The sequence below is a fragment of the Manis javanica genome, chromosome 5 (genome assembly GCF_040802235.1).
Source record: "Manis javanica isolate MJ-LG chromosome 5, MJ_LKY, whole genome shotgun sequence".
Classification (NCBI taxonomy): domain Eukaryota; kingdom Metazoa; phylum Chordata; class Mammalia; order Pholidota; family Manidae; genus Manis; species Manis javanica.
Window position 1 is genome coordinate 20,939,407 of NC_133160.1, and position 24,933 is coordinate 20,964,339.

The window sequence follows — 24,933 nt, forward strand, 5'->3', positions numbered from 1 at the left end:
TAATTTAACACCAAGAATTAGGAGTATGCAAGCAAGCAGTGCACTTTATTAGAGAAGTGAGGAAATAGAAACATGAACAAGGTGGGCGGCAGAAGAGGGAGTCAGCACTGAGAAGAACCAGGGTAGCTCCTATCATGAGGAGCAAAAATGTTTATTCACTAGTTATTAGGACACCTAGCACAAATAGGGAGGGTTTCAATAAGCACATGTGCAACTGGATTACAGACATACATGTATGTTGCAACATCATCTCATGTAGCATTAGCATATAAAATCTCCACTCAGGGGTAAGAAATTTAGTATTATAGCAAGGAAAAGGCAACTATCAGACACCAAATTTTCCTTATGTGCATATCACAGTTGTTTGTGTCTTGGTCCACTGAGTGTCTGACTAAGGGGTCTCTAAACTTAGGACATGGCGGTTGTAAACTTTGTTGAAACAACAGGTTGAGGAGAAAAATAAGACATATTGGAGCCTTACAGATCCAGTGGTCCAAGTCACAAGGCATTTTGTTAGGACTTAGGCATGTGGGTTTGGACTAGTCTTTGCATTTTTCTCCACCTATCTCATGTTCAGCCATAATCACCCTGTGTCCTCTAGCAGCACAGGCCTGGCCTGGTATCTCAGTCAGGCTATAAACATGTCCTGAAGGAGGGAACCTGCCTGTCTTGTTCTCTACTGTTTCTCTGGAATCTAGCACAAAGCTAGGCACAAAGGCTCAGCTCAGTATATTATGCATTTAATTAATTACTACTCCCATATTAATAAATGGCTTCTGTTTGGGGGCTTAGCCCTATGCTGGATAGTTGTATCAGTCAGGGTCTTCAACCAAAGAAGCAGAGCCAAAAGGAGATATGTATTAAGAGATTGATTGCAAGGAATTAGTTTGTGTGATTGTGAGGGCAAAACCCATAGGGCAGGCCATATGTATATGATCTCTAAACCTTACGCTAACACTAGTACATAGGTGCTTGAATTCCCAACTTACAAGAGAGAAAACTGAGACTCAGAGAGGTTACACAGCCAGAGAGTGGACAGCTAGCAAACCGAGGTCTGCCTGGCTATTCTTGTCCCTGTGCTGCTGCTCCTTAACTTGTCTGTCACATTTCCTCAGTGGCAGCTGGACACACCAATCCGTCTCAGTCAAAATTCATCTTTTAGTGGGTAATGCACTAGACCGAGCCCTGCCATCATGGTTAATCACCATGAGCTGCTGAAGGATTAACCAGAGATGGCCTCCATCAGTCAGTTATCCATGACAACCTTAGCCTGTGTGTCAGTTTCATTTCCTATATAAGGAAGCTCAGGAAATGGAGCCCACCCCTCCCTATTCCCAGTGTGAGCCACTGAACTCTGTGGTTTGCTCTCAGGGCTCCCTATTCAGCTGGTCTGACCATCTTCTCAGAGACTCTGGGGCATTGAATTATGGGCACAGAAGCTGTAGATGGTGACCTGGGAATCCCATCTCATGGGGCGCATGTCCATCCAGATCGTTTCTCAATCTTGGTACTATTGATACTTGGGGCCAGAAAATCCTTGGTTGTGGGGGGCATCCTGTGCATTATAGGGTGTGTAGCAGCACCCCTGGCTCTACCCACTAGATGCCAGTACCACCCCAGTTGTGATAACCAAAAAATGTCTCCAGACATTAATATTCCCCGGGGGCTAAAATCAGCCTCCCTGCTCCATTGAGAAGCATTGATCCAGATGAACCAACTCCAGGTATTCCCAAGCAGCACACGGGCTGACCCTGTATTTATTGGAGACAGAGATACAAATCCAGGGGATGCAGGGACCCAGTGTTTGCAAACCAAGTCTATTCCAGAACCCCAGGGGTGACAGATAGCTAAAGGAAACCTACAGAGAAAATCAGGGAGGGATTCACAAAGCTCCTGGAAGTAATTTCCTGTGGCAATGGACAGGAGTCTGGAGAGGGCTGAGGAATTGCCTTTCACTGCACAGTATTTTGTATTACTTAATGGATTACCTTTAAAAAGAAAAGAAATAGTATTTAGTATTTGAAACTACAGGGAAATGCTCAGCATTTAAGTGTAAAAAGTAATTAGAATGGTATGTAAAAGGTGACTTAAAAAAAAAGGTGACTTCAACTCCAGAAAATACATATATGTGGAAAGACTAGAAGAAAATGCACCAAGTTATTATCAGTGGTTCTTGCTTGTGAGATTTTAGGCAATAAAGAAAGGTGGTCTGGGATGAGTTATTTTGAATAAAAATGAAAATGTGGCTGGTACATGTACCTCAGAGAGTCCAAGGGATGAGTTTACATTTTACATGAATATGGATATTTAACTTTAATAATTTTGCATTTCTTCTTATGAAACCTTCTTCTTTGGCCAGTGACACTAGCTTTCCATTTGTGGAAGTAATACAGTTTCCTTTTTAAAGGAACTTATTTTTTTTACAGAGAGCCAATTTAAAGAAAAGTGGTAAGTCAGTAATGGGACAGAGGGCACATACAAGGATATGGGAACATATGTGAAGGTGTTGGGCAAAGGCTGAAGTTGGGGATTGCTGTATACATTATCCACTAGGCTCCCATGGAGGGGAGTTGTAGGAAGGGACTCCGACGTAGGTGCTCTTCTTTCAGGAAGAAGAGGGATCATGGTGGTGTTCCTCCACACACTGTATCCTGGGATCCCCATGCTCACTGTTCCTTCTGCCCAGAATGCTCTTGCCGAAGATCCTCACCGTACTGCATTTTTCTTTTTCATTCAGCTCAAAAGCCACCTCTTCATGGAGGCTGAAACTGGCCACTTTATTTAAAGTGGTGTCCTTCAGTGACCATCCCCTCCTCCTGTAAATTTCCTTCCTGGTGCTGATAACTCTGAAATTCTCTCTGACTGCTTGCCTGTTTTGTTGTCTATTTCCCCCACTAGCTTGTGAGTTCCTGAAGGGCAGGAACTTTGTCTAATTTGTATTGTACCTGCAGAGCCTAACCCAAGACCTGGATCACATTGGGAGCTGCAAATATGTGTTGAATGAAAGTGTTCTAGGTTGGAATCTCTCCACCCCAGTTTTAGCCCTTCCTACAATGCCAGCTTGTAGCAGCAGCCAAGGCCATCGAGAGAGAGAGACACACCTGGGCAGTTTGTGGTTCAGCATCAAACACATTTATTTCACTTTTATTGAGTATACAAGAACAGAGAGCACACGCGTACAGCACAGAGCACTGAGGTGGGGAAGCGCAGGGACGAGAGGGGTGAGTAAAAGGAACAGGACAGCATTGCAGTTGGTTGGTAAGGTGCTTTTGAAAAAAAAATTTAGAATGATGTTGCTCATGCAATTTCAGGTCAGTCTTGGAATGTGCTTGCAGGATTCAAAAACTGAAACAGGTCCTGGCACTTCCTGTACCCTCACATGGAAAAGATCCCGAGAAAGCAAAATAAGAGAATGTGAAGATCTGTAGGATGGCAGAGTGAGAAAAGACCCTGGAGAGCATCTGGTTTATCCTGCTCATTTTGCAAGTGGGGAAACTAAGGCCCAAAAGGGGAGATGGAACTGGTCCAATGTCACATGGCAAGTTAGGGGCTGAGCCAGGATGCCCTTCCTGGAACTTTTTCCACTATGCTACATGGTCTCCCGGGTGGAAAGGTAGCACAGAAAGGATGAGAAATGTAAAAAGGAGAAGTAGGTTGAAGACAGACAAGACAAACATCTATATTCTCTGTGAGGAGAAGGACAGGGAGGAAACAGTGCCCCAGATTTCAGCTTTGCAGCTCCCTCCTCCCTGGCAGTGCTGCCTACCTTTCCATGGAAGGAAGGTCAGAGCATCTGTGGGATGGAGATCTCCACGAACCCCAGTCGGCCCACAAACTTGGTCACTTCATCCTGGTCCTGAAGTCACACACCCAGGGACTGCAGGTGCAGAACCCAGAACAAATATTCTCCCCGAGGTGTGCTCAGGGTGCATGGCTCCTGCAAAGCCTGGGATGCCTGAGCGAAATTCCAGGTGGCCCAGTGAGGGTAGAGCCAATACAGCTCTTGACCCAGAAGAGTGGGGGCTCGCAGGTTATGAAGGGTGGAAAGGAGGTTCTGTGGCTTCTCTGCCAGGACTGTAAAAAGAACCTGGTGGATGGGAAGTGTGTCATCATCACACTTCAGGGGGAGTTGGAGTGGGCCACTGGCCTGTTCCGGGGGTGTGGGAGGTGGGCAGAATGTGGCTGACGCTGCCATCCAGGCCCCAGGTGCAGGACTGTCTGCTCTGTCCTATCTTTGCCCACAGAGGCAAACACTATTCTGGTTTCTTGTCCTCTGTGAGGTCAGCACCAGCTGAACAGCTATGCATATATGCCATCGGGGTGACTGGGCCCTCTGGGGGGCGTCCCTGGGCAATGTCCAGTAATTGGAGAGAATGCAGAAATGCTCTCAGAGGGGCAAGCCACAGTTAGAGACGTATGGTTGGCTCAGGGGACTTCTCAGTTCTCTCTCCTTCCCCACACCCTCTCCTTCAGCCCAAGAATAGTGCCCGGCACAAGTAGGTACTCGGTAAGTATTTGTTGAGTGAATTTATCCACTGCTTTAAAGCAGGGCTGGGAAGGTGCAACGAGGCTGAGAAATTAAAGTGCAGTGGAGACACAGGGTCTCAGAAGGGGACTCACTGAACTCAGGGAAGCAGCTGGTGGCAGGATTGCCTGGGAAAGCCCGTGTGTACTAGATAGAGGTTGACACCGAGCTCTTGATGGGGTCTTCTCCAAGGGCTTCTGTGGTCTCTGGACAATTTCTGGGACTCCAGGGGGACAGGCTCAGAGCTCAGATGCCAGCTGAAGGCAAGATCTGCAAAGCCTGAGTCTTATACATAGACAGAGCCTTTGAGTACCACCAGCTTTCACCCTCAACTTGTTCCAGGACAGGCGAAGCTTTCGGAAAGAAAGCTTGGACCTATCAGGGCCTGCCCTGTGTTCATGGTCTCTAGCACGGCTGCTCTGGCCCAGGAGGAAGAGAATGAATATGGGAGAGTCAGAGGAGAAGACTGAGCTGGGAATTTCCAGACAGCCAAGTTAAAGCCACCATCCCCTGCAGCAGCCAGGGGTGTCACCTCCCTTTGGACGGGGAGGTAGTTGTCACAATGTGGTCAGGAAAAGGCAAGATATGTGGCAAAAAAAAAAAAAGAGAAAACTGAAAACCAAGGTAAGCCCCGAGGAAGGTAGGGGGACTGAGTCAGGGGACCTCTGTAGCAAAACCCTAACTCTGGACCCCACACCTGAGCACAGACCTCTGGTCACTACTACCCAGGGGAAGAAGGCATCTTGGACTACATCTGTGTTGCTTCCTTGCTAAACCCCTGCCCCTCCATCTGAGGACCCCGCCCCTCCCCACCAGTTAACCAATTACAAACACCACACACTGTATTACTACACTGAACCATTAGCTCCTACTTTGAGCAAGCCACAGCCAGAGTCCAGGCCTCCCTGGCTGGGCTGGTCCAGTGAGATCTAAGAACCTTGGGGATACATCAATCACAGTCAGATAATTATAATTTTACAATGTCAGCTTTATACTTACCAGCACTGTTTATTTTAATATTTGTTTCCCATTATATGTAATATACATAACTTAAAAGCACATCCATACAAATCTCCTACAAGCTGTACCTTCATAATGAGAACCCATAAACGTACAATGTCTACTTTCCTTCCTGTGGCTTGGTTTTCTGTTCTTCCATTTTTTTTTTTGTCGTTTCAAGTGAGAGTCATCTGCAGTGGCCCTCGGCAGGACACAGACGGTGTGGGGCCTGGGGTGTGGGGAGGAGAGGAGTGAGCCGAGACAGAAAATGACAAGATGTGTGAGCCAATGGGGCAGGAAGGCGAAAGAAAGGAAGGTGGATTTTGCAGCCCAGTGTCAAGACCCAGAAAATTATAATCCAGTGTTCCTCCTCTTCCTTTCCAAGTGGGGATTTTTCTTTCTTTCTCGAAAAATGGTTGACGGTACGTGTCTTGCTGCTGCGACTTCTCCTGCTTTGCTGCAAAAGTGTTTTCCTTTGCGTTCGAGTGGGCAACCGATGCTGGAGAACAAATGGAATGGTTGCCCACTCAATGTAATGTGCAGAACGAGGGGTGATCTGTACTTCTACGATCATTGTGGTCTTGCTTGCCTTTGTCATTCCGCAGGGCTTCGAAGTGGGGAACGAGGGATTATTGTTGTTATAATTTTTTTTCCCTGAAAAATCCTGCCAATTCTTCAATTTGTCTGCAAAGGAAATGCATTCAGGTGTTGGCTGTCGCCGTTGGCCGACTGCTCGGCCAGCCCCAGCAGCAGTGCGAGGACGCGGTGTTGCCTGTGTATATAGCTATATCTATATATCTCTATATATATGCTTTTCCCTTCCCAGTCTCTCATCAGTGACAGTATGTCGCAGCTGGGACATCGGTGTTGCATCGGAGAATCCAGAATGAAGGCCCCTTCTTAACGGTTCTCTGGCTTGGGTTGGACCAGAAACGCCAGCATCTCTTCACAGAGGTCAGGATTCCTATAGCCAGAGGCACAGGGAGAAGGGAACGAGAGGAAGGAGAAGGACCAGAAAAGGTGGTGACTTTTGGTCGCAGATCTTTACATGACAAGAGGGTGTTTTGTCTACCTTTACTGTGTGCCCTTTATCACGGCCCAGGAAGGTACAGTGACTTGTCCAAGGCCACACAGCTTGTAAGTGGCAGCTGAAAACTAAATCTACACCTGTGTGACTCCAAAGCTCATGTGTGTTTGCTTGTTTGTTTCTAGGGAGGTGGAATCTTTCACTTGGAACTGACAATCTGTCCAAGTCCCCTTTAACACTGAGAAGCTGAGATCACACTCACTTCACTTTTTCTTCCTGCCTCCTCTCAGCTCTAAGAAATGTTTAGTCAGGATTGTAGACCTTCTTTGCTTTTCCTTGCTGAGCTCTGTGGGCCTGCTGTGTCCTGGGGATTAAATCCCAGAGTGCAGTGCTTACTTAAAGGAACTGGAGCCTGGATTCTAACTCAGGTTTGACTCCAAAATGTAGTGGTTATGGACATGGGCTCTGCAATGAGACTACCTGAATTCAAACCCCATTCCACAGCCTACCAGCTCTGTAAACTCAGGCAGGCTTCTCAACCTCTTTAGACCTCAGTTGCTCTGCTATACAATGGGTCCTGCCTCATGCAGTTACTGGGGGGATTCAAAACAAGGGTCAGCATATGGGTAAGTACTGAATAGATACTGGCTATTATTATTATTACTATTGTTGTTGCTAATTTAACCACACACTATTCTAGTCTCCTTGAGGCAATGGCTCTCTTTTACTTATCCTTGTCTTTCCAGTGCCCAACACTGTGCCTGGCACATAGCAACTACCCAAAACATTTAACAGGTTGAATCATTCCTGCCCTTCACTACTCTTGCTAATGGAGTCATATAAACAACATTCTTCTTGGCTCATTTGACGAAGAGAAAAAAGACCCAGAAGGCTGAATGACTTAGTGAGCTGGTGGCAGAACTGAGAAACAGGCTGTACATTTTTGAAGGTAAGAAAGCTCTAGGAAGCTGGGTGGGTGCCACCCTCTTGCTGGCAGTGTTTGGGAGACAGGTCCTACATGAAGGATGTGGGCAGGTGGGAGAGGATAGAGCAGGAGCCACATATCTGGCCTGTGAATTGTATGGAGAGAGGAGAAAAGGCTGTGAGATGGGTGCGCTTTCCACACTCACAGCAAGAATTTCAAAGAGGCAGAACTTCCAGAAGGAAGGCCAAGAGTCAACTGGAGTAGGGGCAGGTGTTTCTGGAGAATCTGGGAGGGAAAGAAGATTAAGACCAACAAAATGGAAACCCACATGGAAACAGGGCCTTGTGCACAGGCTGGTGGCAGAAGTTTATGGTGTGAGTTACTCAGGGCTCTCATCAATCCCTAAACATGGCAAAACCTGGAGGGACAAGGAAGCAGGGTCACATGACAGAGCACCATCTGTACCCGAGACGCTGCACTAGTATGCACAGTTCTAACTACTGTATCTGTAAGATCTCAATAACCCTATGAGACAGATGCCATGAAAAGTCAATCTGGTAAGGAGGTTAAGACCATAGGGTAGCTCTGGAGTCTAACAGATAAGGTTTGACTTTCTAATCAATCCATCATGTTCTCAGATCCATGACTGCCCCTACAAAATTCACGTGTTGAAGCCTTAATCCTCCATGTGAGACACCTGAGGGTGGGGACTTTGGGAGGTAATTAGGTCATAAGGGTGGAGCCCTCACAAATGGGATTAGTGCCCTTGTAAGAAGACACATGAGAGAGATGATCCCTCTCTGCTCTCCCCCATGTAAGGAAAGAGAGAAAGGAAAGAGAGAAAAGATGTCTGTCTGCAAACCAGGAAGAGGGCTCTCACCAGGAACGAAACTGGCCAGCACTGTGATCTTGGACTTCACAGCGCCAATAACAGTGGGTAAGGAAAGTGCGTTGTTTAAGCCACCCAGTCTGTAGGATTCTGTTACAGCAGCCCAAATGAAGACACTCACAGATGCTTAAGGATTACAGCAGCTCCAAGTTATACATTAACTTCATTTTGTAGATGGGAAAACTGAGACTCAGGGAGGTGCTTCAGGCAGGCAGACCGCTAGCAAGGAGTTCCTGGCTCCAAAGCCTGGGTGTGTTCTTTCCACCTAATTCTGCCACTTCCTGAGGATTTTTTTTTTTCAATAGCTGCAGGCTGTACTTTAAGTGCCAACCCTATAGGTCAGTGTAAATATGATTCTGGGTATGTGGGATATCTTCAAAAGCCTGTAACACTAGTACCAGGGACATCTAAACAATACCACAGTATAATTTACTCTTCTTGGTTTATTACAGCAGAGTTCGAATGTGCAACATTTCATTAGCCTACTTTGATTTAATAGTAATAACAGTTATAATTAACTTTTATTGAGCACTTACTATGAGCCAGGCACTGTTCTAACTACTGTATCTGTATGATCTCAATAACCCTATGAGACAGATGCCATGAAAAGTCAATCTGGTAAGGAGGTTAAGACCATAGGGTAGCTCTGGAGTCTAACAGATAAGGTTTGACTTTCTAATCAATCCATCATGTTCTCAGTTCCATGACTGTGAGCGAGTCACCTAAGGTCTCAGAGCCTCAGTTTCCTCATTTGTAAAATGAATGAGCAGATGACAATACTTATACTGAATGCATAGATGCCTGGAGCAATGTAAACACTCCATAAATCATGGCAATTGTTATTACTATGATTATCATCATTTGGCTGACGAGGAAACACAGCTGAGGTAACCTGCTCAGTGTCATGCAGCTAATAACAAGCAGGCCGAGATTCAAATTCAGGTCTGCAGGACTCCAGGGCATTTCCTTGGGGTACTAAGATGCATCCACCCATCGAACCAACATGTTAAAGCACTTCAAAAAGGAGTTTTCTAATTCAGAGAAGACCTCTCCCCCAGAATTAGTAAGCCTGACTAGAGTAAGTCAGGGGTGGTTCCTACTTGGCAATAACTAATGGTAAAGCATGTGGGTGGAAAGCGCATTGGAGAAGCTTCTTTCTCTCCAGGGCAACATAAATAAGGTGACCTTTACACAAGCATCCAAAAGAGAGAGGAGAATGGTGGTGCGTGGGACAATGGCAGAGAAAGAACTAAAGTGGGGTGAGGAGGAGGAATGAGGCAGCCAAGGAGCAGTAAGGTGGGCAGACGGGAAAGACTGCATGGTGGGGGGGGGGGGGGGCGCAGGATGTGGGCGCTGGGACAAAAGCTCCGAGTTGGCCGGGGAGAATGGGGAGGGAGGAGCTTGGGGGACTGGCTGGAAATGCCCCCGGCAGAGGAAGAGGAGTGAGGGAAAGAAGAGGCTATCACAAACACACGACAGACACTGCAGGAGAGCAAATAAACAGCCAGCAGACTATAACTGGAAGGGGGCTTGCCGCATTGCCTCATTCTGCAAATGAAGAAACTGAGTCCCCATGAGGGAAGAAACTGACCCGTGGTCACACACCCGGTCAGTGGAGTGGCTGGGACTGGAGCTGGGTCACTGCATTCCCTGCACAAAGCTCTCTTCACCAGTGGCTCCTACGCCTGGCTACACATGGACTTCCTAAGGGCCAAGGCATAAATAAGATCCTAGGTCCTAGCCCAACTCTTCTAAATCAGACTTTACCACAATGGTTCTCTAGTACCTGTATTCCCTGGTGACACTGCCAGCTCAGTACCAGCTTGCAAGTGACCTATACTCTACTACTCTGAGACCTAGGTGACAAAAAGTTAAAGAATCGGACAACTGAGAAGACAGGAGTGACAATTATCATGAGTCGAGGAAGGCTGGCAGGTACCGCCCTGCCTGTGACCAGCTTATACTTCCTTCCAGACCAGCAGTGTCCAACAGAAATAGAATGTGAATCACATAAGGAATTTGAAATTTTCTGGATAATATTCTCTCAATTTTCTAGATATTCCTACTTGCTCAAATTTTCTAGATAGAAAAGTTTAATTTCTAAACTAAAATTCTAAATTTCAAACATACCAAAAACAGTGAGAACAAGTAAAATTAATATTAATATATTTCACTAAACCAAATTTCCAAACATTATCATTTTAATATGTAATCAATATAAATATTATTGGGTTATTTTACCTTCTCTTTTTCATATTAAACCCTCAAAATCCTGTATATATTTTACCCTTAAAGCACATCTCATTTCTGATTAGCCAATTTCAAGTGCTCAACAGCCCTGTGCGGCTAGTGGCCCCCACATGTTGTACACAGAGAAAACATTTTCAGCATTGCAGGAAGTCCTATTGGATAGCACAGTCTAAATCAGGGTTTGTCTGTCTTTCAGAGTGGCAGGAAAATGTTTCAGTGCTTTTTCTTCTGACAGAAAGTGGGTGGTCATTGAAGGAGAAAGAAACATTCTTGTATCTTTCTAAAAAACACTGGGTTCATTCATCAGGAAGAGGGCTAAAAGGAGACGAGCTGTTTGAAGGGGTCTTTGAAACAGATTTTTCTTTTCATTGTGCAACATGTGAAAGGTATAATGTGCACGAACCTAAGTGTAGAGTTTAACACATTTTTATATGTGTGCATGCCCGTGCAACCCACCCAGTTCAGGAAGCTGACATTCTCAGCGCCCTGAAAGTCTCCCTTGTGCCTCTTCTCTTTCAATATCACATCTCAGAAGTGACCGCTACTCTGACATTTTGCATCACTGATTAGTTTTGCCTGTTTTTTAAACTTCCTATGAATGGAATTGGACAATATGTACCACTCAACTCAGTGTCTGTGAGGTTTTGTTTTACAGGTCTGATAAAACTCAGTAAATGTCCAGAGGGACTAGGAGAACCCCTCCCCTGACACGGCTGATAAAAGCCTTACTGGCTGCTCATCCCTCCCCTTCACCAAGGCATTGATGGACCCCAAGAAGACAGAAAAATACTGGAGCTTCTAAGGTTCTGCCCCAGCTGCCTGAGAGGCCAAAGGTTTGCAAGCTAGCAAGACAGATGGAATCAAAGGCTTTGAGCACTTTATCTCTTAGCAACATCCAGTGACTGCGACGGAGATAGAGACTCAGGGACAGAATGTGGCACTGGGCCTGGGAGGACTTTTTCTGACTTCTGGCATATAGGCAATGGCCACTGAGGCCATGTGTGCCTCCACCTGTTCCACCTCAGTGCTTACTGTCAGTCCTGCCCCCCTTTTCTATCATTTTTAGATTCACTTTTCTGGGTCTGGTGCTGAAACCCCTAAGAAGCCCAGGGACTAGTCTTCCTTCACTTCCCGACTCCGACTGGCCGTGTCTGGGGGAGCTACCTCTCTCCTTTGAGCCACACACCAGGAAGGATGGGGGGAAAGCCAAAAAAAGCTGGGCTAGAGGCTACACCACTGATGGGGTCTCCGAGGTAACTGGCCTTCAGAGGGTCTTGCCACTGTTCCCTCCTCCCGTTCAGGGCTGCTCAGCCTCAGGAAGCTTACCTGTGGCTTCTTGTCCCTCTCCTCTGGGGATGGGTCTGTTTCTCTGTACACGACAGCTTTGGTTACCAGCATGTCGGGATGCTGCAGTTTGGCCTCCTTGATGGCCAAGGCCAGGGCCTGGGGAAAAAGAACATCAAAGTGAGCCCCCGTAGAATACTGACTATGGCAAAGACCATGGAGACCAATAAGCCTCTTAATGCACAGTTGGGGAAACTGAGACTCAGGGAGGGGCAGTGGTCAAACAGTTAGAGGGAGAGACTACAGCTCAGGTCTTCTGGCTCCCATTCAACGGCCCTTCCTTTGGGGCTCCTGGTGGAACAGGGTCAGGAAGTGGGTATCTTCTCTGCCCACAAGGGCAGCCATCCATGGGTAACCCAATCTGAGGTGGGCTGGGCACTGGGCAGTGCCACTGGGAATAACATTCTCTGTCCCCATACCTGGTCTTGATCAACATCTTCGTCCCCCGTAATGATGATTCGCTTCTCGATCCTCGTCTCAGAAAACCCTCCTTTCACAGTCTGCAGAGGGAGAGAGAGGGGAGGTCAGCCTTGGGTTCTGTTGGGGCAGCAGTTGCAACAGGGGATCTATCCAAAGGGCAAGGCTGGAACCAGCAGTCACCTTCTCTCCTGGCTCCCTCTCTGGTTTGGGGACTTTGGAGTGCACATCTTGCCTGGCTGCCACCACTCCCCCAGCTACCAAACTGCCCCATGTAGGTCTGCCAAGCCCAGCACAAATGCTGTCTCCCTGACCCTGCTTGGTGACCCTTTCACCCTCCCGTATGGGCACTCTCCAGCACCAAGTCTGTATCTCTCACAGTTCTGGGCCCTTCTGCTGACCTTGTGTGTGTGACCAGGCCTTGTTCTCTGGGCTGGAGCTCTTGAGAGCAGGGGCTGTATTTATTTATCTCTGTACCCACCCCCTTTCCAACTCCTCTCAATATCACATCTCAGAAGTGACCGCTACTCTGACATTTTGCATCACTGATTAGTTTTGCCTGTTTTTTAGTTTCCCCTGTCCAATCTGATCAGGGAAGGTACTAAATTTGGATTTGTTGAATGAATACATGAATGAAATGTGAATGGTGACAAGGTTCTACCTTAAATGACTTCTAACAACACTACAAGAGAAAATTGCACTGATGATACTTACAGCCTCCACTGATTCTTGAAGGGGCAGGGTTTGGATGCAAGCTTAGAAGTATAAGATGGGGCAGGACATAATTGCTTGGCATATTAAAGGAGGAAGGTGGCTGAGTCCTAGCTAGAGTCAGGAGCAGAGAGAAGGAAGAGGGGCTCCCAGCTGGCAAAGCCAGGAGGAATTTGGGGAAGCAGCGTTCTGAGTTCTATGTGGTGGGGTGTGTGATGGGAAACCTCCCCACAAAGCTTCCAGCGAAGTCAACATTGCTCACTAACACTTCTGGTGAGTGCGTGCACTTCCTAGGGAACAAGCAGAGGTACTGAGTCCTGCCCAGGAGCAGGTAGGGCTGGGACACTGTGTGTGCACAAAGGGCCAGTGCTGCCTACCAGACTTCTCCTCTGGACAGCTCAGCAGAACTGCCAATTCCCTGGTTCCCTGGCCTCCCTCCTCCAGGCATCCCTGGCCGGGCCACCTCCTAGCCACTCAAGCATGGACGTGCCAGCCAGCCTGTCCTCAGCTCTCTGTCCGCATTGTCTGAGTCATGGCCGCACCCCAGGAATGCCTCCCTTTCTTGGCCCTGCCTCTTCCTTCCCCAGCTCTGACTCCCAACCTGGGCCTGCCCTTCCGTCCCTAGTGTCTCCCCACAACTCTCCTTCTTTCTCCCGTCTACCTGCACATCCTGGTGGACCTAATCTCCTCTCCTGAAATCTCTTTTCACTGGATCACTCTCCAGTTAAAAGACCTGGGCTGCTTCCCAATGGTTTCCAACTCAGCCCTTCCACAGTCACATCTGTCCTGGGACTTGTCTTATTTGTCTCTATTCTATTTCCCCCATCCCCAGTCCGACCTATTTTCCCACAGTTACGTCCCCTGTGTGCTGCTTCTTCCTGGTTAAGACAACTTCTGTTTCCCACAAGCAGGCATTGTTTCCTGTCACCTCCAGCAGCCCCTAGCACAGAGGCTGGCGTAAGGATGACACCAACATTTGTTCAGTGAACAAATAAGCACACACACACAGTTTCTGCTCCCATCTTCTGTACTGCTTATAACATCTGCATCTTTCTTCTCCCTCATGAATCCTACCTGGCTTACCAAGACCCTGCACAAACCCCACTCTTTCCAGAAAACTCCTCTTCACTCTGAGCTTTCCGTGTATCACCACCCTCTAAGTCCCTCCAGCACTTCATGTCTATAAGGTGTAGATGCCATGATTCACAATTACTTCCAAGGAGATGGTCTCGTCCCCCAGCCTGGCTGTCAATGTTGAAGGGCAGGGTTCGTGCCTAGGACAACCCATGGCACAGAGCAAAGCACACAGCGCTCTGGAAACTGGGGATACTGCAGGCCTCTCCACCCACATTACAGGGCAGAGCAACGGCGACGACCTTCCCCGGCCCACAGCCAGGCTGGGGGCACGTGGTGCCCTGCTGCTACTCACTTTGGTAACATGGGTGGTGGTGGAGGTGGAGAGGGTTTCCGCAGTGGCGCCGTAGGTGCTGGTGAGGACATCTTTCCCGAGGATCTGCAGAATATAACCACCGCCCACCCTAGGGGTCAGGTAAGGACACTGGGCTCCGCAGGGTGGGAGCAGGGGTCGGGTAAATCAAGGGGGCTCCACAAAGGTGAAGTTTGGAAGCCGAGATGCTTTGAACTATTGACTCTAAGAATTCAAGAACACTGGAGGCTTCAGAATGCTAGCTCCATGAAACTCTCAAACCCTGGAATCTAGATTCCTAGAACCTAGATTCCTCAGGCCCAGAATTCTAACAAGACCCTGGGATTTAAGAATCCTGGCATCGTAGAAGAATGAACAGAGGAATCTGGGTGGAAACAGAGCCCACCCGAGCCTCCACCCTCTCAGAGCCAGGAACATGCTCTCTCTGGGGCTGGACAGTGAAAAAGACAGATGCGGAGAAGGCAGGAGCTACAAGAGCCCTCAAACTGGCAGACTTGGGCTCACAGGGCAGCCACCAGCAGAGCCAGGTCCAGAATTCAAGCCTCTGGACTCCCTGTCCATTGCCCCTCCTGGTCATAAGGAGAGCATACGCAGAAGAGCTGTCACACCACAGGCACCACAAAGGGGAGGGGCCACTTTGCCACACTGCCATGCCCCGCTTGTGTGTGAGGAGGTATGGAGGGCAGCAATGAGACTCTGGGGGTACCAAAGAGCCCTGTGGGCATCTGAAAATGACCCAGTTTCCTGGTGCTGCACTGCAAAGGGCAGCCTGCTGGGCTCTACACTGCATTTGCCGTGGGCCACCCGTAGACCCATGTTCTCAGCAGAGTCCCCTAGCCTGAACTGACCCTGCCCACTTACCGGAGAAAGAGAACGGATTTCCGTGGCCACCGTCTGTGGGCCTGGGATCATGGCAGCTGCCCCCTTCCCGGACTTGAGACTGTTCTCCTGGGGAAACAATAGTGCTCAGATGGCCCGATCTCATGTGGGTGGCCCCAGGATGACGGGAGCACCTGGCCACGTAACTCATGGCCACACGGTTGGGTAGTGACATTAGAAAAGTAGAGAGCTGAAGGCATCATTCAGTCCAGGCTCCTCACACTTGCCACTCACGTGCTCGCTCCCTCACACACTTACACACATGCTAGCTCACTCACATGCTTGCACACCCACACACTCATTCAGCATTTACCGAGTGCCTGCTGTTAGGGACACTGTGGTGAACAAGACACGGTACTGCTCTCTGGAAATACTAACAAAGGAGTTGGGACATTCAGGTTCTTCTGGCCCTGCCACGTTTAGCTACATGACTGAGGGCAAAGCCACTTCTGCTCCATGGGCCTCATGGATTCACTACAGAAAGGGACCCCTGCAATGTAGTTTCATCAGTGGTAACAAATATCCCATTCTGGTGGGGGATGTTGACAATGGGGGAAGTTATGTGTGGGCATGGGCAAGGGTATATGGACATCTCTCTGTATATATCCTCTTGTATAGGGCATATGGGGTACCTTCCTCTCAGTTTTGCTGCAAACCAAAAACTGTTTTTAAAAACTATTTCGAAATTTTTTTTTTAAAAAGGGAACTCTGCCTCACTCCCACAGACCCTATGAGGCTAACAGAGGAGAAAGGGCTTTGCAAAAATATCAGTAGAATAAATATATATGTATAGGCTCGCTATTAATAGCATAATAATAACTACTGTTTTCTGAGTAGTTGCTATGTGTTAGGTATTAACACTTAGGCTGCATCATCTCATCTAATCTTTAGAACAACCACAGGAAATTGTTTTAATATTCCAGTTGAGAAACTGAAGGGCCACAGAATGTTAAGTGGCTTGTTCAAGTTCCCCAGCAAGTTGGTGTCAGAGCCTGGATTTAGATCCCCATCCGTCAGACTCCAAGTCAACATGCTCCTTCTGCAACAGCACTCTGCCCAGACTTCTTACCCTTGGGCCAGCAATCTTGGTCTCTAACTGTTAGATATTCCTGGAATTGGCCCCAGACTTAATACCCTGTATTTGGCAGGGGCCTGGCTGCGTGCCTCTACCTCCTACTTTCTGTACCATCTCAGGGCTCAGCCTTATCCTTCCAGGGGCCCAGTGCTGTATCCATTATGCTGCTACCAAGCAGGCTGAATCCCAGTCCTGGTCTGTGTAGAGCCCTAGATGCAGACCTCTGCCTGCCAGGGTGAGGACAGATGCCCTCTGCCTTTGCCCTGCCTACTCCCCACGTCTGCCTTCAACTGAGGCTGACTCCATCCACGAACAACTTTCTCAGATGTAGTCTCGGAATGTGGCCCAGCAGAAGGCCTTAAAAATTAAAAGGGCAGCCTTTGAGGCTCAATGTTTTCTTTCTTACCTTAGGAAACAGCCCCTAGCCTCTGTGAATCCTACTGTCTCTCTGAGTCATTCTCCCCTAAAGCTTCTTTTCCACCTCCTTCTTTTCTGGGCACAGCTTCACCTCCACTTCCACAATGAAAACAGAGGCTACAAATGGGCCACAGATCATTCAAAACAAGGTGCCATTCGCTCTGCCTGCCTTTCCTGTATGTCCAAGGGGAACGGCTCCTCTCCCAGGCCAAGGCATGCCTCAGACTCAGGGCTCTCCTCCTCACCCCCTGCTCTCTAGGCCACCTTGGCCACTCGAGGCTTCCTCATCAGGCCCACTGTCCCCTATCCCTGTATCTGTAGCCCAGATCTTTCCTGAACCCTACACTTTTAAGTGCAATTGTCTCTAGACATTTTCCGCTGGAAATGTCCCACAGGTGCTTTGGACACATCAGATCCAAAATGGAGCAATTCACTGCCTCCCTGACCCCTGACACATACCAGCTACCAAAGAGCACCCTCGTTCAACACGCTGTTTATGTCAGCTCCTCTCTCACTGGAAGGGTGTCACCTGGAGGCCCTGTGAAAACACAGACCACAGGGCCTGCCCCAGAGTGTCTCAGTCATTTGGTTTGGGGAGGGGCCCAAGGACTTGTCCAATGGGTTCTCAGGACCATACTTCAAGAACAGCTGGGCTAGTGAGAAAACGGTTACCAGCCCATCTTTTCCTCTGGCACCTGAACATTCTACTAAAGACCAAATCCTATACTTTCCTCCCTCCAGGCAGCCCTTATCCCTGTCCCCGTCTTAGGGATCTACTGCCTCACATTTGGGCCCTGCCCGTCTAGGGCAGTTCCCTGCCTTCTCTGTTGGTGTCCGTCTCCTTCAGTGCTGGATCCCAGTGCCTGGTACAGTGCTTCACAAAGAGTGGTGGTTCGATAAATATTGACGGAAGGAAGGAAAGAGGGGTGAGAAAGAAAGGAAGGAAGGAGTGAGGGAGGGGAAGAAGGAATTTTTCTCCAGTAACATCCCACACAGGGTGCTAGAGTAATCTTTCTAAAACACAGAAACACGTTGTTTAATGACATCATGACCCTACTTAAAAAACTGAAGCGATACCCGACTGTCTCCAGGATGAGGTCTGAACTTTGTACGTGACATTTAAGGCTCTTCAAGTCCTGGCCCAACCTTCCTTTCTAGCTTTTTCTCCCTCTCCTCCTCCACACACTTGACATCTCATTTACTGACCATCTGTCTTTCTCCAATTGCTCTGCCCCTTCACGCCCTTGCCTTTGTAACTGCTGTTCCCACTACCTAGAATGCCTTCTCCCATGACTGCACCCTAATTTGTCTTTCACACAAAACCCCAATGTCACTGCCTAGGCAAAGCCTTCCCCCTCCTCCTGGCAGGCTGTCAGCGTATACTTCTCCCTGTGCTCCTTAGGAAAGCACTACCATCCTGTTCCACAAAGGCAGGGAGAAATAACAGCAGCTCACATTAACAGACCACTTACTATGTGCCAGGCACTCTGCCGGGGGCTTTGCACAGATTACCTGAGTTCATCCTCACATCAGCCCTTTGAGGGAGGTGCTATTATTGCCCCCACAGAACTGGAAACTGAGGCTAGAGAGCTTCAGGTAACTTTCCCAGATCATCCAGCCAGGAAGTGGGAGAGCTGGACCTAGTTCACCACTGTGTGCCCAGGACCTGAGCAATTAGGTGTACCTGTGGTCATTATTTGTGGACAAATGAATTCTAGCAGACAGTGTCCTTTCTTCAACTCAGTAAGTATCCCCGTACCAGGCAGATAGTCGAGACTAAGAAATGTTCTTGGAACAAATGAATGGATGGATGGATGAGCAAATGAATGATGTAACTGCCTACTCTCCACAGCATAAATTTAAATTTAGCCGTCTATGCATCCCAATGCCAAGTGGTGACAGGTTGAGGGGAGAGGATGAACTGAGTGACTGGGGAAAAGTGTGTAAGCTGGTAGCTGGTTTGAGTTTACTTAATCTTAAAATCTTTGTTTACTCAAAACCTACTTGCTGTGTCTCTAAATTAATGTAATTCTCTTCCTGGGTGTATATCGGGTTTGCAAGAGAAAGCATTTGAAAACAACTTCCCAATAGCTAAAGACAGATCCAGCCCAGGTACCGAAACCCACACCTGCCCTGGCCCCAGCCCCAGCCCCGTGTGGCTGGTGTGCACAGTGGTCATGATTGAGGAAACAGAGTGGTTGGGGGGCACAGTGGGGCTTCTGGAGTTGGAATGCCTGGCTCTGACCTGACTCTACCACTTATTGGGTATATGACTTTGGTTAAGTCACTTTAACTCTCTGAACTTCAGTTTCCTCATCTGTAAAGGGTGGGAAAAAAAAGGAGAGCTCCCATTCAAGGTTCTCAGCACACAGTACGCCACTGAATGCTATCTGTCTGGTGTCATCATTCAAGGATTTGACATTACTGGACTCTCTAAAAAGCCTCCGAGCCAGGCAGAATGGGGATGATTCCCATTTTACAGATGAGGACACTTGAGGCCAAGGACCCTCCTTCATAGGTTAGGCAGCTGGGTGGCAGAACTAGAATCCCTGGGGAGGTGTCCAAAATCCTGAGCTTCCAACAGGTTCAGCGCACTCCATCTACTGACCAAGGTGAGGAAGTGGCCCAAGACAGGAGGAAATGTGCAGCAGCCAGGAGCATGGGTCCTCAGGAAGGACTTTAGGACTGGATCCTCATGCGTGGCTAATAATCAGATAATCAAATAGTATAGTACCATCATCCCCCTTATAGCCCTTCCATGGCTAAGATGGCCCAGGTAACTGAGAATCGGGAAGTCCATCTCCCATGTTATGCAGTTTGGAAAACTGAGGTCTGACAGGATGTCCTGTGGCACCTATGGTGCCACACAGTGGAAGTGTGACTGTCTGTCCCTTGCTGGACAGTGAGGGCAGATGACTTTCCAAAGCAGCTGGTGATGTTAGCTTGTTATTGAGCTCTTTCAGGGCGCAGGAGCTGCTCAGAGAGGGAAGGCTCTTGGGTTCTACTTACCATGGTGGTTGATATGGTCTCTGTGGTGATGGAGGGGGTAGTTGTTATGAACTCCTTCCCCCCAGCGGCAGTCCCATCGACCTGTGGGCCAGAGGAGGAACTGTTAGAGAGAAAGAGACAGACAGAGAGAGGGCAGGTGCCAGATACACCAGCAGCATGTCACCTGGGTTTGTGGCACTGCCAACGACAAAGTGACAGGCTGTGTGCATGAACATGCGCTGGAGAGGGGGGACGTCCGCACAAACACCAGGCTATGCAGGGGCCCCACAGGTGCTCAAGTCCATTTCAGTCGTCTTATTTGACAAAGGAAAAATGATCCCAGACAACCTGACAAACTCTATCCAAATTCCAAGGCATGTGTTCTTTGACCTAGTGACCCTATTGCTAGGAATCACCCTTTAGATATAAGCTTAGAAACCTTTGCCAGGAAGTATGAACAAAAAGTTCACTGCAGCACTAACTTCTGGCTGCAGCAAAAGCAAAAGAACCATAGGCCCCCCGATGGGAGGCTGCCCGGAAAGTTCAGCGCTACTCCTAAGCGGGACTAATTAGAGTAAGGTGGGTCCACAAATGCCCACAAGGACCACAAGGCAACAGGGGAAAAAGGTAAGGCATAGAAGAGAATGATCTCTTCAGTGTACAATTTTTAAATATTAAAGAGATGGAAGTATTTATGTTGGTATATGCATCAATTTTTTTTTTCTTGGTTAGAATTACAAGAAAAATTTCACTTTGTTCTGTTTGAATTTCCTAACTGTGAACATTTTATTGTTGTTCTGATGTCAAAAAGGATTGCCGGGCTGTGGAATTGTGGGTCCATTTTCAGTTTTCTTTATATTTCTCTGTATGAAAACACATGGTACTAAACCAAAAGAGACCAGAGAGGGAGCATGTTGCCTGAGGTCACTCAGCTCTTCAGCACTCAAGAGCCTTGACTGCTGCACTAGCTGCCTCATAAGCCCCCTGTGCATGTTATAAAAGTGGGAGAAATAAATTCTGGAAATGACAGAGTTGCCCATGTTGTGCTGGTTTAGTTTTTGAGACAAAGACTGGTCTCCAGGGCAAGAAAACCCCTAGCGCTCTAGCTCTTCCGGCCAGGGAGAACCAAGAGGGCATCTGTCAGACCTACAACCTCAGTTTTCAAAGTTTAGAAACCACAAAGGGAGCTTAGGAAATGCACTGTAAGAGGTAGACCTGTTTAGACAGCCTTCTCCAGGGCACTGAATATGTTTCATCTTGCTAAGACAAATGATTTTTTTTACCTTTTCTCCCCCAGTTTGTTCATTTTGCCAATCTGACATGCAGCCTCCATGCACAGCAAAGTGACCCAGGTGGGCCATTTTGATTAAAGCTGGATCGGTATCCTCCTCTCCTCTCCCAAAGCAGCCCCTGGGCTACCTGAGGACACTCCTCCCACTCCTTCAGGCGATCGAAAGCCGTGCTCTGGCCCATTAGCCACTGGTCCTTATAATACTCCCAGCAGCATGGGGGGTGGTGGGGAGACGGGATCATCTCCATTTTATAGGTGGGGAAAGTGAGGGTTTAAGAGGGATGGTCTGCCCAGGAGAGAGACCTGTTCCACTGCCGACCTGCAGAGCTCAGGGAGGACGGTGAGGCCGGGAGAGCATCAGGGTTAAAATGGGGGCTCAGAGGGAACCAACGTGGCAAGGGTTGGCCAAGGAGCTTGTCTACAGTAGAGACCCCATCCTCAAATGCCCAGCACGTATGTTCAGGGTGCACGGAAGGCATGGATTACCTGGGTGGTGTCCACAGTGGTGATTCTGGTCTGCAGCACAGACTCCGGCTCAATCTTTTTCCTGATGGCCAGGCTGCTGACAGTCATGGTTTCCGTTTTCACAGGCTGGGGGGAGATGATTGAGAATACTCCGTAACTCAAGCCTGGGCATGACTCTGGCTCACAGGCAACTGTGGTGTAGGTCACAAAGTTACCGCCTACCCCTGCAGCTGGCCAAGCCTCTGGAACAGCATGTGGGTCAGGGCGCGAGGCACGGCGAGATGTCACAAATGGCCCCAGAGGAGAGCCCGGACCGCCAGCAGCACCCAGACGTGCGTGCCTGCCTTATGGCGGCCAGATGTTGTTTTTCAGGCTACCATTAAAAGAACATCTACTATTCACTTAAAATGCTCTGTGCCAAGCCCCACACTAGGTATTTCCTTATATCATGTTATGTCACTGAATCCTGAATGACTTCAATTGTTATGCCACCACTTCCCAGAGGCTTCATTTAGGAAGGAGTCACCCCCACCAGGAGGCGTACAGGCGCCAGGCAGGAGATGCAAAGGAGAGAAGTTCGTGGTGAACTGGGGAGCACATGGGGTTCCACTCAGGCTTGGTCAACTGTGGCTGTGGGCCTCTGAGTGATGGGATCGTTTGATTTTTTTAATGGTATAAAAAAAACCCCTAGATTTTATATTCAACGTTCTGATTTTTAAAAAACAAAAAACAGAAAACACATCAGCTTAACAGATCTTTAAAACCTCTACTATTGAAGTCTTAATTGATCAGTCTTCTGATTCCTCTATCAGGCCTAGTTCAGGCACATCGCAGGTAATGAGATCCAATGAATGAGTGAAAGCCAGTTTGTCATCTGCTTGGGAGGGCGGCGGGAAAGATTCTTAGATGGTTGTAACCCTGAGATCTAGCCATTCATTCAATTAATCAGCTATTGATGCCTGGTATGTACAGGCTTGGAGGAGCTGCCTCCTGGTAGGACAGCAGACGTGTCAGCCGTGACTACCTGGGCTAATGCCAAGAGCACAAGCCTTACAGGGCAAGGGGGTTGTGGAGGGGGCAGTCCTTCTGCCCAGTGGCCAAGAACATGTTTACTAGGGAAGTGATATCTGAACTTGGTCCTGGAATGTGACAAGCTTGCAAGGAAGAGAAAGGGAAGAAAAAAACCTTCTACCCAGAGGGTATAGCACAGAGCAAAAGACCCAGATTGGACAACTGCATATTTCAATGCCTGGAACACGGAGGAAAGGAGGGTGTGGTGGGACGTAGGCTGAGGCTGGAAGAGATGAGGGAGCAAAGAAGTCATGTGAAAAAAAATCCTATGAGGGAAAGACACAAAGCAGAGAGTCCCAGACAGAGTTCACCCTTGTACCCCCCTGTGGTGATGTTTCCTCATCTCTAAGAATTTCCAAGACCCCATAGCAAAATGGATTTAGACTGTTGGCCATTCCCCAGGAAGCCCAGGCCCGGAAGAGGGGCAAGGACCATGAATGGGAAAAATCATCTGACTTTTAGACCAGGCCGCAGGACTCCCGTAAGTCCACAAGCACATGCTCTCTGCAGGTGCCATGCAATACACGCAGGGGCAGGAGGAGCTGCATAAGACAAGGCTGCCTGTCATCACTTGCCCTCAGGCAAGCAATGGGGTCACAGGGTTAAAATGCCAAGGAGGGGTGTTAGGGGTAAAACAAGGTGGCAAACATGCGAAAACAGAACCATGCTGTTCTGTGGAGGGGCAGTCATGCAACGCAAGGCAGCACTTCAGGCGGAGGGCCTCTGGGCTGCAGGCTGGTGGCTTGGTCTTCTCACAGGCGGCCCACGGGCCTCTGAACATGCAATGCCCAGGGGGCCTGGGTCTTGATACTGCTCCACTGTACCTCAAACTGGGGCATATCTGGGGTGGAGCAGGCCCCTCGATCCGGGCTGTCCTCCATGCCCCCAGACTCGTCATCCTGGCCGGGGCCCGCCTTGTTGAGAGCCCGGGAGAACACTAGGCCCTCGGTTTCCGAGTCGCTCCTGTCACGGTCGAGCTCGGGAAGGCTGCGGGAGAAGTCCTCGAAGGCGCTGCCGTGGTAGTCACCAATGACCGTGAAGTCCGCCTCGGCCTCCAGGCTGGATGTGGAGCTGACGGTGATGCTGGAGCACTTCCGCTCGATGGCCAGGTGGCTGTCCTTCAGCAACACCGCGTCCCGCTCCTGGTCCTGGTCCTCGTCTCCAGTGTCACTCTCCGGGGCCCTGGGATGTGCTGGTCTGACTTTCTCCTCCAAGCCCTCCCTCAGCCCTGCTCTCTACGGCCAGATAAAATCAGAGGAGTGGGGTTTGGGGTGGGGAGAGAGAAAGATAAATCAAGATGGTGAATGACAGAAGAAATCCTGGGGCCGTGTCGATGTCCCAAATGGAAGAGCAGGTCAGGAAATGAAAAACACCCCTGGAAAGGCTCTGTAGCATTGTAATAAGCTTTAAAAAACTGAAAACTTCCCAAGAGTGGGGACACTCCTTTCCAAGGGTCTCCCACCAAAGGCAAAAGGAAATACAAAGCAAACGTGCTGCCAGCTGGTCCTGGACCAGGGTCCCATCCAAGGTTTGGATCTGGGAGCAGCACTGTGTGCAAGGCAGGGATGAGAGCCCGGACCCGAGGCTGAAACCAAGGGAGACCCAAGTATTCAGGGAAACCCAGGACAAGGAGGCAGAGGCTGGGGCCAAGAGCTCTGGGGAATGGAGGAAGCCAACATGGTTTGTCAATTGCACTGAGTCTCTGCGGGAGGGGTCAGCACCGTCTAGAGAAAGGAACAGTATGGGGTCATTCCTGGGATCTGGGTGCTACATCAATTCAACCCTGAGCAACAAGAGCAGGCTGGTGGTCAAGCCACGGAGGGCAGGTTCTGGTGCCGTCAGTGTAATTGACAATAGCAGCAGGCCAAGGAAATGCTGGAGGGGAACCAGAACTCTTGTCCGACATACATACCTCTCAACTGGCCTGTCAGGGATTAAACAGCACATGCCACTCTTTTGGCAGTTTCATGACATTCTTTTTTAAGACCAATCTAACACCCACCAAATATTTTTTAAGTACTTGGCACCCAATTCTAGAGATTCAGTGCACTTAAAGATTCACTTGCTAAATGGGCCTCCATTTAGCCAATTTCTGGAAGGTTGAGAGGTGTGAGGGCACATTCCAGACAAGCCAGAGTTGAGCTGCCACAAGGCACTGTCAGAGCAGGTGGGAAACTGAGGCATTGATGCACCCTGGCCAGGTGAAGACGGCC

General features: G+C 48.8%; 1 protein-coding gene across 21 annotated transcripts in view; it reads right to left on the minus strand.

Moving 5' to 3' along the window:
• Positions 1-5,492: 5,492 nt before the first annotated feature.
• Positions 5,493-24,933, minus strand: part of EPB41L1 (erythrocyte membrane protein band 4.1 like 1) — a 156,007-nt gene continuing 136,566 nt past the window's right edge. For 18 of the 21 annotated variants that reach the window (XM_017663557.3, XM_037012730.2, XM_037012729.2 and 15 more), the window contains 8 exons: positions 23,545-23,955; positions 21,671-21,775; positions 19,915-19,995; positions 15,396-15,482; positions 14,517-14,600; positions 12,379-12,459; positions 11,942-12,058; positions 5,493-6,488 (listed from right to left, as the gene is read on the minus strand). In XM_017663557.3, the coding sequence (XP_017519046.3) occupies positions 6,480-6,488; positions 11,942-12,058; positions 12,379-12,459; positions 14,517-14,600; positions 15,396-15,482; positions 19,915-19,995; positions 21,671-21,775; positions 23,545-23,955 (975 nt within the window). In that variant the 3' untranslated portion in view covers positions 5,493-6,479. The remainder of the gene's footprint in view (positions 6,489-11,941; positions 12,059-12,378; positions 12,460-14,516; positions 14,601-15,395; positions 15,483-19,914; positions 19,996-21,670; positions 21,776-23,544; positions 23,956-24,933) is intronic. The other 3 variants (XM_017663565.3, XM_017663564.3, XM_017663563.3) reach the window with 1 other exon arrangement.